This window comes from Zosterops lateralis (assembly GCF_965231275.1).
Source record: "Zosterops lateralis genome assembly, chromosome: 22".
Taxonomy (NCBI): Eukaryota; Metazoa; Chordata; class Aves; order Passeriformes; family Zosteropidae; genus Zosterops; species Zosterops lateralis.
The window spans coordinates 7732169-7748088 of record NC_139782.1 but is presented as its reverse complement, the minus strand read 5'-3'; the positions used below and the strand labels follow the sequence as shown (position 1 = coordinate 7748088).

General features: G+C 41.1%; 1 protein-coding gene across 5 annotated transcripts in view; it reads right to left on the bottom strand.

The window, feature by feature from the left end:
• The window catches only part of KIF1B (kinesin family member 1B), a 68562-nt gene that overhangs the window by 35844 nt on the left and 16798 nt on the right, over positions 1 to 15920 (bottom strand). For 2 of the 5 annotated variants that reach the window (XM_083876601.1, XM_083876598.1), the window contains exons 8-20: positions 15790 to 15855; positions 14805 to 14880; positions 14428 to 14506; positions 14015 to 14157; positions 12836 to 12877; positions 10219 to 10430; positions 9103 to 9182; positions 8686 to 8761; positions 6267 to 6346; positions 4796 to 4902; positions 4272 to 4355; positions 3923 to 4103; positions 3489 to 3561 (exon numbers count right to left, since the gene is read on the bottom strand). In XM_083876601.1, the coding sequence (XP_083732727.1) occupies positions 3489 to 3561; positions 3923 to 4103; positions 4272 to 4355; positions 4796 to 4902; positions 6267 to 6346; positions 8686 to 8761; positions 9103 to 9182; positions 10219 to 10430; positions 12836 to 12877; positions 14015 to 14157; positions 14428 to 14506; positions 14805 to 14880; positions 15790 to 15855 (1299 nt within the window). The remainder of the gene's footprint in view (positions 1 to 3488; positions 3562 to 3922; positions 4104 to 4271; positions 4356 to 4795; positions 4903 to 6266; positions 6347 to 8685; positions 8762 to 9102; positions 9183 to 10218; positions 10431 to 12835; positions 12878 to 14014; positions 14158 to 14427; positions 14507 to 14804; positions 14881 to 15789; positions 15856 to 15920) is intronic. The other 3 variants (XM_083876602.1, XM_083876600.1, XM_083876599.1) reach the window with 2 other exon arrangements.

The following is a 15920-nucleotide window of genomic DNA, read 5'->3' as shown; positions in this document are numbered from 1 at the left end:
TAGAATCCATTTCACTACAACAGCAGCCAGAGAAGTGTTAGACGATAAGGAAAAACGAAACAGAAGCAGCCGAAAGGTTCAATGTTAAAAGGACTGTAAGTGCCACTATGACAGATGAAGACAGTGGTTCATACTCCAAGACTTGCTACAAGCTAGAAGGATATCCAGAATCAGAGTTTCAGAGGTGGGTTGTGGTTTGTTTGATTTTTATTTTTTTTTCCGTTTGGCACCTTGTTGCTTAGTTTAAAGAAAAAACCCATTATCAGTCTTGTCTGTCCGAAGAATGAGTTTCAGCAGAATGCAGAGTAATGACTTTCTGGTTTTAATTGTTTTAATATGAATTCTCTATTTGATATCCTTGATTTGTCTTCTTCTCAAACCCTAGAGCCTGGAGCTTCCACACATTTGCTAAGCATTATGTGTTTTGCTTCTTCATTACAAGTTTTCCACCTTTTGCTAAATGATTTTTAATGAGCAGTGCTTCGGGTTTCCATACGCTAGGAATGTCTGTTCAGACAAACTGCCACCACAAGTTAAGGATATCCATCATTGCTTACTGCAACCAGGAATTAAAATCAGACCACTTTTCTTTAAAGGCTCATTAAGACGTCTCTTTTAACAAGCAAAAAATCCTGTGTATCACTGTGATCCAAACACCTCCAACACAGCTGTCAGTGTCTACTGCACCTCTGACTAACATCCCTGTTTTCCACATGGAGATTTAGAACACATGAGAAACCAGGAACAGTAACAGCCACTTACTCTAAAACCAGAGGAAACCCAGGTCACTGAGCCAGCACCAGAAGCTCCTGGAGTTTACACTTTGGCTGGATGACAATGAAGAATGGGGAATGCAACATAATTTAGGGGGGGCAATTATGAAAGGGGGTAAAGGAAACACTGTTCTTGCCCTATGGTAAAGATTCACATTATTGAGCTCCTTGTAACCTAATGTAGCTTTAAAAATAGTACTAGAGAATTAACTTACAGTTTAAATGAAAATATAAGCAAAACACTGGTTTGGATACTCTGTGTGAGTTTACAGCTGACAAAATTTGTGGCCTAAGGAAAGAGCATCTACCAAACTGCACAGTGCAGTGGGCACCAAAGGTTCCCTGGGTGAAGGCCCAGGGCAGCTGGGCCACTCAGGGATAGGACCAGGAAGGCAAAACATGAACTACTCCAACATTAAGTCACAAGTTCCACAGGACTCTGACAGTTATAAAACTACCATAGAACTGCTAATGGGTAAAGCATGTCTTCAGATCAAAAACTGATGAAGAGACACTGAGTCATTGCCCTGTGTGCACTCAGAGGTTCCCCAGACCAATCAGTGCAGCTAAAATCCACATTCCAACAGCAACTGGCCACTGCAGGGGCACTATGACCATTTTAGCTCTATAACACACATTTTCACATTCCATTTGTGAAATGGAGAACAACTACTTCTATTCCCTAGTAATACTAGCAAGGCAAAGATATTTTAGTTGGCATTTTGCGGGGGACAAGAGCTATTGCTTATTTTTTTGGACAGCACATCTAACAAATAAACACCCAGACTGGTTGGAATCTCAGCATAAAATCAAAACAATCTGGTAAACAGGATTAGCTAGCTTCTTACACCTGAGAGTACACTCCAGTTTAGACTAAGAAGAATATTTCTCTCTCAATATCAGTCTTACACAGCAGTGAGAGCCCCTGGCACTGGATATGGCAGCAATGTAAACACTTTCAAGGTACACAAGCTGAAATGCACTCCCAGACTCCCCACTCATTCTACAGGTACCTCTGCACGGATGCACTAACCCTGCCCATCCCAGGCTCTGCACACAGCAGCACAGAAATCCTGAGCTGTGCCAGCAAGCTCTGCTGTCACCTGAAATATTCTCACTGAGCACTGTGATGAGCAGGATGCTGCTCCCTGCCCAGGGATCTCATTTGATATGATCCCTTACAGCAAGGACAGGATCCTTGAGGAGCTGCTGAGGCATGGAGGGTGCCATTCCACCTTTGCCCACTGACTGAAACCAGCAGGAACAAAACAAACTTGAAGAAACCAGCATCTTTATTATGATATTAACCAATCCACTCTCTAAAGAATTTTTGCTTAATCTGAATATTGGGGGAAATAAATTCCCTTCAGAACACTTTATAAATGCAGCCTTATTGGAAGCAGCTTCCCAGACAGCCAATTTCACATCTTTAATTCATACAATAGCTTAGCTTGTGCCTGTCTGCTATTTAGGGGAGGGAATTCCATTACTTGCATCTCATTTGACACAATGCCAAAAGTTACTCAATACTCAAACTATTTTTATTTTCACATTTGTACTGTACTATTTTTTTGCTACCCAAATTTTAACTATGAAATTCCAGAGATGAAACATTGCATTAGTCACATTTAACCTCTGCAGCCTCCTCCTCCTCTCCATCCAAGAAATTAGCCCCATGTGATGAAATAATTAGAGATGCAGAAGTCTCTAAGGGTGGAATAGGAATTTTAAAAAAAAGGAGCTTCTTCCTATGAAGCCACAGTCCTTTGCTCTGTTCTGGCTTGGGGAAAAAGGCAAGAGCTTTGCAGTGCCAAGTCCAGCACACATTTAACCCACAGATTTCAGGGGTCTCCATCTCATTCTACAAACATGAATCATGAGGTTGAAATTTTTATCAGAATTCTGGCACAACTACATTTGTGTTCTGGCTAAAGCAGAATCAGGAGATTTGGGGTTCTTAGGGAAATCTAGATTTCATTCCTCGGCTTGGTTTTGTTTCTCACATTCACAGGGTGCTTGAAGACTTTGCATTGATTTCTATTTGTAATGCACTTCAGAGGTATTTGTTGTGAGAAGACTGAAGTCTTCCTATATCAGACTTATCAGACTTGCTATTTGAGAAATCTGCGGAGTGGTGGAATTATTCCCAGTGCTCTGAATGAGTTAACACACTGCTCCCTACTCAGACCCCACCATTGGCTTGTACCACCAAGACCCTCACAAGGAACTCCATGCAGGGGAGGGAGAAGGGTTAAAACATGCACAATGCAGCAACATTTTCAGACATCATTCAAAAAAATAAACCTAGAGTATCAATGTTCTAGGAATCTCTTTGGCAGCACAAAATTAGTATGTTCTGGTGATCCAAGACAAAAATAAAGGCAAACATCCCAAGGTGTAGCTGTTTACACTATTGAAAAGAAACTTCAAAAACAGAGCACAAAAATGCCCTTCTTTCAGGTTAACTTGCAAGAAATCTGATCAATCCCAACAAGATTTGATTAAAGCCTCTTTACTGTCAATCACAATCTTTGAATTAACCTGAAGGAGCTCACTCACACTGCTAATAATTCACTGTAGACACAAAGAATTTGAAAGCAAAGGGAGAACTGCATTGTGCAGACAACCCAAGCAGGTTTCCTAAACTTTCAGATAAGCAAGGACAGGAATTACTGTTTGCCAAAGGCATAGTTAATCAGGAGTAAGGACACATACCAGTCTTTGCTGCTCCAACAAGAGATCAGCTTCCTCCTTCTCTTTCTTATATAAGATCTCCATTTCTTGTAATCTGAAGATGAACAGAAGAACAGAAGCAGTCAGAGGTCATTCAGTGACTCTACATGCACAGTCCCCTGAATTACAGCTACAAGAGTCAAGTCATTGTCCTTAACAGGAACTGTTCTCTGGCTACTCAAAACCACAGAAGTGAAACCCTGCGAGCTGCACTTCAGCCTTTACCTAAAGGTTTGCAGCATTAGGTGCTTACCTGTGGCTTTCAAAAGAGCTGGAGCACTGAAACACTACAGTAAAATCAGGAGGAAGCTTTCTGAACTTCCACAAGGGGTAGCAGAGATGCTCTGTGGCAGAACCCAGTAACCTACTGCTGACTCTTCCTTGTTTCAGGTCGAAATTTTGAGTTATTTTATTACCTTTTCTCCATCTCTTGCTTCATGTCAATGCCTTGCTTCTCCAGAAGCTCCCTCTGAGCAAAGGTCCAGTCAACTGGCTCTGAGGGAGTCTCAGCTGATGGTGTTTTCTCTCTTTCTGCTCGTGCTTGCTCTGGGTGGTTGAACCTGAAGACGTGATTTTTACCCATGATGATACGATTTCCTAGAAATAGGAACAGAAAACTCAGCTGACAGAAGAATGGTACCAGTTTTTGTTTAAAACACTCCAGAAAGGTGGCACTGTCCCTAGACAGCACCTACCACTCCCTGTATATGACATCACTGTCACATAGAGAGAGTCTACAAAAACATCTCCTGTAACATTTCTTACCTGAGCGCAACTGCACAGGCTGCACGACCCTCTTGCCATTCACGTAGGTTTCTGATCGTTCACAAGGCTCCAAAGTAACAATAACTGCAGAGAAAACATTGATGAGTGAGACTTTAGAGAGTCCTGTAGAGGAACAGAAGTGTGCAAGCCCCAGAGGCCTCTCACTTGCTGCATGTGTTCATACTAACACCAAAGAAGTCTATCACCCCTGGATGTCGTGCTGCTTAAAATAAAGACCCAAGAGGAAATCAATACTACTGACTTCTGTTGGAAACTACTTTTTTTTCACATTTATAGTTAACCAGGGTCAGAATTTAACTGTTATACTGGCTGCAGCCTGCAATTTGAAGCTATTTATTAGTTAAACCAATTTTATTTTCTTTCTAAGACTAAAGAAAACGAGTCAAAACTGATCTTTTTCTCGAGGACAGAAAACCTCCAAATCAGAGGATTCCCTGGGCAGGTACCAGAGGGACAGAAAGTGAAGGACTGAGCAGTGGCCTGCAGGGAGGAGCAGCCTTTACCTTCCCCGTTGTTGTTCCTCTCGCTGCGGAAGACGCAGTGCTCCTCCTTGATGTGAGCCCCGCTGAGCACAATGTCCTGCCTGCGCTCGGCGTCCGCCTGCCCGACCCTGCAGACACCACAGGGTGGTTAACAGCAAATCAGCACCTCCTCAGCCCTGCACTGGGCAACACAGAACCAGAATAACCAGGAAAAATTGGAACTATTAACACTACCCTTCACATTTAAAGGTTTGGACCGGTGATTAATTCTGCACTGCAGAGAATCTGCCTATTCTGCCGTGAACTGGAGAGTGACAGCTTTGCAAAAGGAAAGTTTTCTCTCCCTTAAAACATGCCACACGGAGAACTAAAAGGTTAAATGCCTCTGAGTTTAATGTAATTCCTTCCCTTGTGTGAAACCCCTCTCCTTTGAGAAAGGGATGCAGAGAGGGGAAAAAACGCAACAAGAACTTCCAGCGTTGTGTTTCAGCTGGCAGACAGGGAATTAATAATCCAGTAATCCAAATAATCACCTTCTGCACTTGAACAAAGGAGCACAAATGGCTCAGGAAGCTCTTGCTGAATAATTTGATGCCACAAGCAGTTTCATCCAGCATCCAGACAGAGAGGTTGGCTGTACCCCTGGAGCACCAAGATTTATGTCCATTTCAAACCCAAGTGTTTGAGCAATTCTAGGTACAGACAACTTCATTTCCAATCCTAATGTTTACAAACTTGCTCCACTTATTAATTTACACATTTCTGATGTCAATGAGCTAGACTCAAAACTTATAATGACTTCTTAAGCCCTAAGCTATTCTAGTCATTACTCTCTGCTGAATTCCCTCCACTCTGACACTCTCTTCAGGGGGCTTAATGCACATTAGTACCATACACCAGCCCCTGTCAGTGCACTCTCCTCCATTTGCTCCCCATGAATATTCAAACTAAGCAACCAAACACAACTTGGTGCTCCAAAAATAATAAAAATTGCCTCTCTCCTTCCAGCTGTTTTGATAACAAGTTTTGGAATACAATCAGTTTTTAATTCAAGGACTGGCAATTAAATTTTATCTCATATATTTGAATGCAGAATCCATTAAATGACATGAATGACAATTTATTTAAATAATAAAGCTAACATTCAGCCATATTCCAATGTTGCTATGGTTTTCAATCCTGCACCCATCAAAATCTCTCATGCACTTCCAGTAAGTTTTACTACAAACTTAAGAGGGGATGTCGTGCTTTCCTTCACTGCCCAGGTGTGATAACAATTTCTTAAAGCTGACTGACTGCACATGTTACTTTTAAAACATCGAGTCAACTTAAAAGAAATTGCATTTCTGCACTTTTTTCCACCTCCAGCAATCTCATGCTTCATTTGTACCTGCAACTCAAACAGCTCAAGGCACAATTATTATTTAAACTCGTGGTGTCTCCAGCTTGGGGATTTAAGGCAACTCCAGAGTGTGTCAGCACCAACTCTCACCTTGTGATGCCATCTTTGATGTAGTACAGCAGACATTCAGACATGAGTGGATCCTCATTAAGGTTTACAAGATGAGGAGTCTGAAAGAGCAGAAAGGAAAAGTTAATTAAGAATTGAGGTTCTGCTTTCAGGCTCGTTCCTGCAGCTGTGGAGGGTGTGCATTAATCCAGCAGTTTTGCCACCTGTATCGAGATTATTCCAGAATGGATTTTTTCAAACGTAACCTCCTAAAGTGTTGCAAAGCGTCACAAAATACCAGCAAAATACAGCTCAGATTGCTTAGTTATCCAAAATATCAATCCATGGAAGGAAGAAAGGCTTCAGCTGGAGAAAAAAAAAGTCCCTATAAAGTCTCTGTAAACTTTGATAAGAGAAGTCCAAGAGCAGCAAAGGTTGCTTCCGTGAAATTTTGAAACTGATATGGAACCAACTTTGGCTTTTCCTGGTCTCACAGGTCAGGTGTTTATTTGGCAAAGTCTGTTAACATCAAAACAAAATCTAAAACTACCAATATTCTCTGATACCAACAGCTAATAAGCTCCTAATCTAAACTTCTTCTAAATTTAAATCCACTACAGTAACTAAACCAACCTTCTTTGGTGAAAAAACCCCATTGGAATCAGCAAACAAGTCACAAGGCCTTGGTGTGAAAATCTGCCCAGTGAGATGGCAGTAAGCACAAGCACAAAAGAAAAGGCAAAAAGGGTTAAACATAAGCAGAAAGATGATAAAAGAGAAATAAAACTGTTAATAAGCCACTTGTCCCTTTGTTACCTTCAAACAGAATAAATTTAGGAAAAAGAAATAAATTTGGCTCAGATTCCTTATGAACACTATTCCCATCAACTTATCTTAGATGCAAAAAAGTTTCCTTATGAGAGCTTTTAACAGCATTACATTTACAGAATGCTGAGAAATTACTGCATGTTCACCATGAATCTGTCTTTGAATGAAAGACTCCGATTGCCAATTGCCCAGGGGAAGATTTAATTATAAGGACAGAAAGGGGGAGAAAAAAATGTGGCTTTTTGACCCCTAAAAATCCATGGGTGACCCAAAGCTGCAGCTGAAGGTGTTCCATGCTGCCATCACTGTTCACTGCACAAATCAGCACCTGGAGCTGTTTAAAGCTCTTCAATAAAGAGAATAATGGAGATAAACCAAATCCCAGACAGTGTCAACTGCTGTAACACCACTGCAACTTGCATCACTTGAATACTCTGTAAGAAATAAAGCCCCACAGCTTGAGAGATGATCCTGGCACACCCAACTATCCACTCCTTGCATGTGATGAGATACACACTGGTACCTCAGAAATATAAAGCCTTTATACAAAACACATTTTCTATCTACGTTCTCAACTCCTAAATTTTCACAACAGCCACAGTTACTAGAAGGAGAACTAATGGAACTGCAAGGATAGGAAGGAACAGAAACAGACAGGACTGGGTTGGGAGTTTTATTTCTCCTAATAAATCCTATATAGGTAAATACTATCTATTACCAAAGCAACTACTTTATCCAGGTGGCTTTTGTACACAAACCTGATCAGCTGAAAATGGACCAAAAGAATCCTCAAAAAGAGCTGATGGGCTCTGAGGAAAAATCTAAAAGGAGATGAGGATCCATAACAGAAGAGAAAGAAATGTAAAGGATTCTCCATGAATCAGCATCTTTACAAACCTCAGGCACTCCTGGGGTAGCTACCAAAGCAAACCTGAGTTCTACCCCCTCCAAGCATCACAGTCTAACACTATTCTAACTGAAGGATTAAACATTTTAACCAGTTCTGGGGTTTTACATTTCTGGGCAGTGCCTCTGAATAGGCACCTAAACCAACTTTATTACACACTTGCACACTAAAGTACTGCCCATGCTGCTTGTTCAGATTTTTAAGATAAAGGAAATCAGGTTCTTTTCCTTGTAGTTCTTCTGTAATTCTGCTTTACCTGCAGAGACAGCTTCTTTGTTAACCTTTTTATTTTATAGTTACAGCACTGATTTATGTCCTTTTCCTGCACAGTTCTGCTTCTTTCAATTTTCAGAGAACAGAACTAATGGCAAGTATGGAATGAAACATTCCCCTGTGGTCACTGGTTCATTAGATCACCATCCATTTTACCAAGGGGAAGAAGGACTAACAAACAATTCAAGGAAGAACACCTAAAAAAGCCTTAAATCATCTCTGGATATCTCCAAGAAGAACAGGTAGAGCACACAAAGGTCACACACAGCTGCTGCATAAAATGGCAACAGAATTCAGTCATGGCATTTCTAATTTGCTACTGAATCAAGATACATAAGGAGCTGCAAAACTTCTCCTTGCAGCACAGCATCTTCTAAAGGAAGATCCTGAACAGTTCAACCCTCATCACCCTCCTCTCAGGTGGATCAGGCAACAGTTAACAATTTTCTTTACCTTTTTGGGTGAGAAGACTCCCAGTGTTCCTCCATCTTCCCGAATGGCAACTCCCATTTCTGCCAACAATGCCTCCCTGAGAGAGAAAAACAGATATTGACCCCATTTTAGACTTTTTAGACAAGTCAGGTCTAATGAAAGCCAGGTAATTACTATATTAGACTTTGAAGCACACCAGGGCAAGTTGGTAAACTTTATTCTGAGAGTGGTCTGTGGAACAGCAACTTTAACTGTGAGAAACCCAGGAAAGAGCAGGATTTCCTCCCAGCATTGCCCCTGCTGTTCTACACCTCACACAGGGGTCAGCAGAACTCTCCCTAACACCATCCTGCTGCTCCACGGCTTTTGAACAGAGTAACTTTCTCCATTTTCCCCTTTCCAGAGCCCATCCATGCTACAGCACTTCCCATTCCTGACCTTTCCATCCTAATGGCCTCTGTTTTCCTCAGTTTCTCTTCCCACGTTTCATTCAGCTCTGCAATGATCTTCTCAGATTCCTGCAGGAAAACACCAAAAGTCCTTTTACAATTCTTCCTAAAGTTCTTCACAGAACAATACACAAAGCAACTGAAGTTTGTGCTCTGTTTAGGCCTCAAATTAATTTCACATATAAAAAGCATTCTTAACACCTTAAAATTCTTATTTGCTTCCCTTCATCTTTAAAAGGGAAGATAGTCCTGAAGACAAGCTGAGAAGAAAAGATGACTTCATATCCAACCACAGTCAGACTTTATTTTGAACCACCTAAACTCGTTTCTCTTTTTTTTTTTTTTTTTAATCTGATTTGATATGATTCAGGAGCTGGATGCCAAGGAAAGGCAGAGACCACGCTGTTACTGCCATGGCAACGGAGGGTTTGCAAGAGGAAAGGGAAATGCAGTGTGTGCTCAGCCCTGTGGCACTGTCTGAGGGACAAACATGAGAATGTTGCAGAGATTCAACACAGCCAGCTCTCCCCACTCCTGCACCCGTGGACATTGAGGGGGCTTCCATAAAAACCCAGCAATCCCTCCCTGTGATGCACTCTGCAGTGGTTCAGTGCCGTGCAGCACGGGGACAAGGCTGCCTTTGTCTGCCCCAAACATGCCATTCTGTGCTTCACATTTTAATCTGTGGGGGCTGGGCCAAGACAACAGTGGCAGGATTATTCTTCCTCCTTTTTTTTCCAACTTTGGGGTAATTTGGTTTTCTGACAACTGAGTGCATTTGCAAGTCAGACTTGGCTCACACTCGTGCTCAGCAGGCCTTTAAGTCCACACTTAGGATCAGATTTTCCATAACTACAACTGCATCAGAGGACCAATAAATAAGAATCAAGAATTTAATTTATAATTTAATTGTAGCTCTGGGCTACAATTAAACCCAAATAATCCTGACAAGAAAGGTTGTGCATGGACCCAGTTTCCAGCCCACTACAGTTAAGTGCCCTCTTTAAGGTGCAAGTGGGTTTCAGACAATTTCTACAGACACAGGAGATATTTATGAAAGGAAGTTCTCTCAGGTTCATGACTCTTTAGCCTCTTTAATACCCACCTTCAAACGTTCAATGGCCTCTTCTCCTCCAGGTGTTGACATGATTCTTTCCTGTATACTGGACACAGAGGTTAAGCCCACCTGACTACTGAGAGAGCAGGAGGATGGAGATGCAGTGAGGGACCCCATGGAGGCTGTGGAAAAATTGCCAGGACGTTGATTCTCGGAGGCTAGCAAGTATCTATGCTTATTGTTCTGAAAATCTTTCAGATCTGAGAGAGAGACACACAGACAGAGGGAAGGCAGGAAGATGGGGAAAAGGAAAACAGGAAGGGGGAAGGAAGAGGAAAAAGGGAAGAAAGGAAGGAAGGAAGGAAGGAAATACCAGTGTAAGAGGAAAGCATTTAAGCAGCAAGAAGGCAAGTTTTGCAATTTTTAGATGGCAGTTCTGAAACAAATCTTTTAATACTAGCAACTGTAACATAGTAACTCAGCTCAGACCCTGAGGTTCACTAGGAGACACTGCGTCATAAACCTTTCAAAACAAAAAAGCTTGAAAAAATAAATTACACATTGGCAAAAAGCAACCATCCTACTCCTCACTGAACACTAAGCTGAGCAGCCTGAAGCTCAGAGCAGGACCAGACTGAGATCCTCATGAGACTAGTGACATTTTGGGCTGAAGTCTGAGACACCAACCTCTTAAACTCAGGAAAACATTCTCTTCCAGAGTCCCTTAATGTGAAATGATGATTAAGTAAATCTTTATCACAGCAGTGGTTCTGCTGCTAAAGCACCCAGACCACAGGGACAAAGAACTTCCTCTCCTTAAACTCTCACCAGAGAGGATGTGAATTCCCTGTCAGTGCATGACAGGGACAAGAGAACATAAGTTCACAATAACAGCATTATGCTGCTTCTTGACCTTCCTTATCTGAATAAAAATGGAAATCTAACATATCTGCTCAGCAAAAAATCTGAGAAGGGTCTTACACTTCAGAAGGTGCTTCAAAGCTTTTTGGCTGTTAGTTTAAATAAGAAAACCCCCAAAAATTAAAAAGGTAGCTTTTGTAGGCTGAAAACCTGCAGGCCTGAAAATGCTGCCTGAATGATTTAAAACCAAATATACAAGGGAAATTTATATTAATTTGACTTGGCTTCTTGGATACGTCTGTAAACCTTATCCTCAGAATAATCACACGCCAAAAGAAAAACCTCCTAACATTACAATATCTGAATAGCTCAGTTTTAATAACTTAACATTTTAGAACTTAATTTCAAAGACAAATCCTTTAAAACAAGTCACTTCAGGAAAGAAGCAGATCAAATCAGACCCTGCAAGTTATAAACAGGGGCATCACACTTAAAAAAGCGAGAGGCTCACCTAGACATCACATAAATGTCCCTGTCCTCCTACATCTCCTCTCTCCTCCTGCCCTGAACAATCCTGCCATTGTCAGCCTCATGCCCTAGTTCCCTCCATGCTCAAGCTGCTGTTTCAGCCTCATGGATGCGATGATTGCCCCGAGTCAGTTTGAAAACCACCATCTGCAAATCCAGGAGGCAGGGCCGGGAGTTTCACAGAAGAAAAGCAGGTTAAGGGAAGGGAATGCTGCCAGGATGAGGAAAGCAGGCATGACAGAGCAGGGATGGAGTCTCAAAGGCCATGCACTCCTGAAGAGAGAGGAAGTGGCACTTGCAGCAGCTCCAGAGTCACTGTGAGCACAGAGAACCAGAACCCTCAGGACCATGCACGCCGCTCCTGGAGCCGCAGCTCTCACACCATGACAGGGGCACACGCTGGAAGCAGCATCAGAATGTCAGACAGGCCAGGATGAGTCTTTACACCACCAGTAGCTTCAATTTTAGGAAATTTCAGACAGATCTCCTTCAGCTGATGTTGAGTGAGGGTCAAAAAGACTGACTGAAAGAGTTTAAAAAGTCTAACAACCTAAAATTTACATGGAATATGTTTCTCTTGCTGTGGACTACATATATTCTCCTTTCTTAGAAGCAAACATCAAAAGAAATAAAAGGCTCTTTGCCTGACTGTTTTTAGCCCTGTTAAGTTAATCAACTGCAACCAAGTATATTTAACCTCAAAAAAAGAGACCTTCATCAGTATAAGATGTCTGGCTTCTTTCTTCTTCTTCTTTTTTTTTTTTTTTTTTTTTTTTTTTTTTTTTTTTTTTTTTTTTCATTTAAAGGACTATACAAAATACACTGCAATGTCCAGGAGGAACTGGTAATACTTCACCTTGAGTTCACCAACTGAAACACTTAAAACGAATTCTTCAAAGTGGAAAAGAGCTGCTAAAATGCCAGGAAGCTACATGAGCAGGAACTGAGTAACTGGGAAAAGATTTGAAAGGAAGATTTTTCTAGTTCATATCTAAACCGTGCACTGTCATGTAAACACACTGGAGAACTACCACTCTCCCTTCCGTATTCTGCCAGAAAGGAACAATGAACATGTGCTGCACTCTGAACTTTGCACTTTTTTTTGAGTTGTGGACTCAGTCTAAGAAGGGCTGGTGAGGCTGGTTTCCATGAACCTGCACTGCATTCCAGTGAGTGTTCTGTCTGGGATTTCCCTGTGAGAAATGCTGGCATGCAAAGCTCTGTTAAAAGCTGACCCAGAGAAAGCAGGTTAAAAAGAGAACCACACAATACACACATTTGACTCCACTTCCAGAGTATTCATCTCCCAATGGATCAACTGAAAGGAAGCAGGAGGGAAAATACAAGAAGGATCAAAACTGAAGGTTCACTAGTCACATAGGAAGGGAAGAGAACACTACTTGATGTTTAAAGAAATAAAACAGTTTTCAGTAACAGTTTTTTCAGTTTGGATTTAGAACCGAAACCCAGAGACTGTAACAAGCATGACAACACTTGTATTTCATTGTCTTCTGGCCCCTTTCTCTTGAAAACAAGCAAACAAAGAGATAAATACATGTCACATGTCTCTAGTAGTCTGTGACTAAGTCAGGACTTCTGCTTCACCGACAAAAGGATCTGAAAAATCAGAAACTGGTGCAACATTCCTATTTTTTAAAGTCAAAGCAGCTGTTTATCCACTGGAATACATTCTGTGCTTTTATGGGCATTTCCTTCACTAGGAATTAAATCACTGTTCATATTACAGAAGAATGTAGCAGATAAAATTTCAGTTAATTTGTCTTGTTTGGAATGAGGACAAGGAAATTGGGCACAAGTGTGTTCTGGTGCTTTAAGAGGTTGCTGGCAAAGCAAATCAGTACAACACTGCTCTGCCAACCTAACTCAAAATCTCCCAAAAGGATTCATTAGTTATTCACAAGCAGCTGTTGCATAGTTATTTCAAGATGACAAATGATTTGTCACTCAGGGCAGTGTCTAACATTAGCCATTGTTTTCTTTTGTGAGCAAGGATGGCACTGAAGCCACGTATCAACTAATAACCTTAACCCTCTAAGGAGGAAGGAAAGATGCCTTTTTCCCTCAGTATGAAACTGAGTTTCTGTATCTCAGCTCTTTTATTGGCAGCCAGACAAAAATCCCTCCATAACTCGGCAGAGCAACTCCTGAATGTGCAAGTTCTATTACACAAAAGCAATTCTACAATAATAGGAAATTCAAACTTCTTATTTTTCCTTGAGAGTTTGAAGGGGCTTGTCAACTTCTACACACAATCCCTAAGATGGTCACTCAAAGACAGAAGGGGCTGCCATTTCTAAAATCATGGTCAAAACTTAAATATCTGCACCTATATTTAAAATCCACCTTCTAAATCCCTTTCTCTCCCAGGCTCAGGTCTCCCTCCTCTGCCAGAGAGGCCAAGCCCAGGGTGGTGAGGTGTGTTTAATCCACTTACTGTCAATAATATCTCCCAGCCCTTGAGCACGCAGGAGATCCTTGAGCCTTGTCACCTCCTCCTTCAGCTCCCGCACCAGTTTGGCATTGGGATCCTCGTTGATAACAGCATTGCATTTAATCTGCTTTGCACGATCAGCATATCTGCAACCAGACAAGGCAATGGAGCCTTTCCACACACAGGGAACTGCTCACACACAGCCTACATGCCACACAGGAATGCAGCAAGACAAGCACAGAAGTCATTTAGCTCGCAGTGTCATGTCAGAAAAGCAGGCAATAAATCCCTGCTTCCTCTGTAGGGAGTTCTTGTCAGTAGAGTCTTCTTCCCCATAGATAAGCTCGACTTACAATAATTCAAAGGTTTAAAGGACAAAGCGTGGCCTTTAGAGCAAACAGAGGAAGAGAAAGTACCTTAAAGTGCTCAAAGTTTCATCGTAGTTGATGTCTGCTGGACTGAGAGCAGCAACCATTGCAGTCCTGGAGTTACCACCTAGAGTGAACAGGCAAGACTTTAAATGAAACTGCAGTGCACACTCCAGGCACTACCTGCCTCCCAAATATCAGTGTTTTCAATAAACTACAGAATTCAACTAAATTCTACAGTACTAAGAAACATACAAAAACCACAGGAAAGTTACAGCATTAGCACAAGGTGGACCTGTGAGGACTCAGATTTGGCTACTAAAGATATTTATTTGTATTCATACTGAATACAAATTTGAGTTAAAAGAAGTCAGGAAATTCAATGAGACTTCCCTTCCATTTTGGCACAGACAGATCAGCCATACCTAGATTTTCCCGAAGAAGCCACGTTAGTACAGAATCCCTGTAGGGTATAAAGTCTGTCTTCTTCTTCTTTTTGCTCTACAAAGAAACACCACAGTATGAAAAATAGGAAGGATTTTCTGTGTAAGAACATCTTCCTGACATTTAAATTCTGTGTTCTAATACAATTCCAAGTAGCAAACCTTACACTAGGCAAAGAAACCAACATCTACTCAGACCATCATACCTTGCTGGTGCAGTTATCCTAAGTTGAAAGCATTAAGGAAAAAGGAAGAAGAAGAAGAAGGATGAGCTTCTTAACAAAGATTTATACATCATTTCCACGTCAGACAGTACTTCCTTTTCTTGAGAAGCCAAATTAATGAGAATTGCTTCAATTGAAAAAAAAAATCATCTACAAAACACTTCAGCATATTCAACCTGTGCAAGGTGTTGACTCACTTTTAAAAGGAACAACAACCATTTATTTGTTTGTTTGGAGATTTTTTTTAATAGTAGTTGAGTACAAAAATAAAATACTAAGTACTTTTCTAAACCCACAACATTTTGCTGGATCAATATATGCTCACTTAAGACACTATTAAGTCTTGCCATTGCAAAGAAAGCCAGTGAATCAAGTTATTGCACTGGTGTTTCTATAAATTTTAACAACAAAGCTGCAGTTAAGTTTTCTAAAATTATTCTTTCAAATTAAAATAAAATTACTGCACTGAAGGCCTAAAAACTTGCTATGTGAGCAGGTCTTCTATATAAACACAGGCTTCTTTTGCAAGGCTTCGTCACAGTTAAACAAACCAATGCTTCCATCTGTTGACAGCCTGTGTGACACCCACAGAATAGTATCAACTCTATTCATCTATCAAAATACACACAGCTAATAGAGCTGAGAATGGAAGGCCAAGGATTCTGCTGTACTCCACGGATTTTACTGTTTCCATTTGACCAGCTATTCAAAAGTTGTTGCAGGCAAGGAAATACTCCACTTACCACTTCAGCCAATGCTGAAATAACTTTGCCCAGAGTTGTCAGGGACTTGTTTATATTTGCTCCTTCCTGAGAAAACAAAAACCAGTATTATATAGCAATTAAAACTGTTGAACCATGAATCTCTGTAGTCC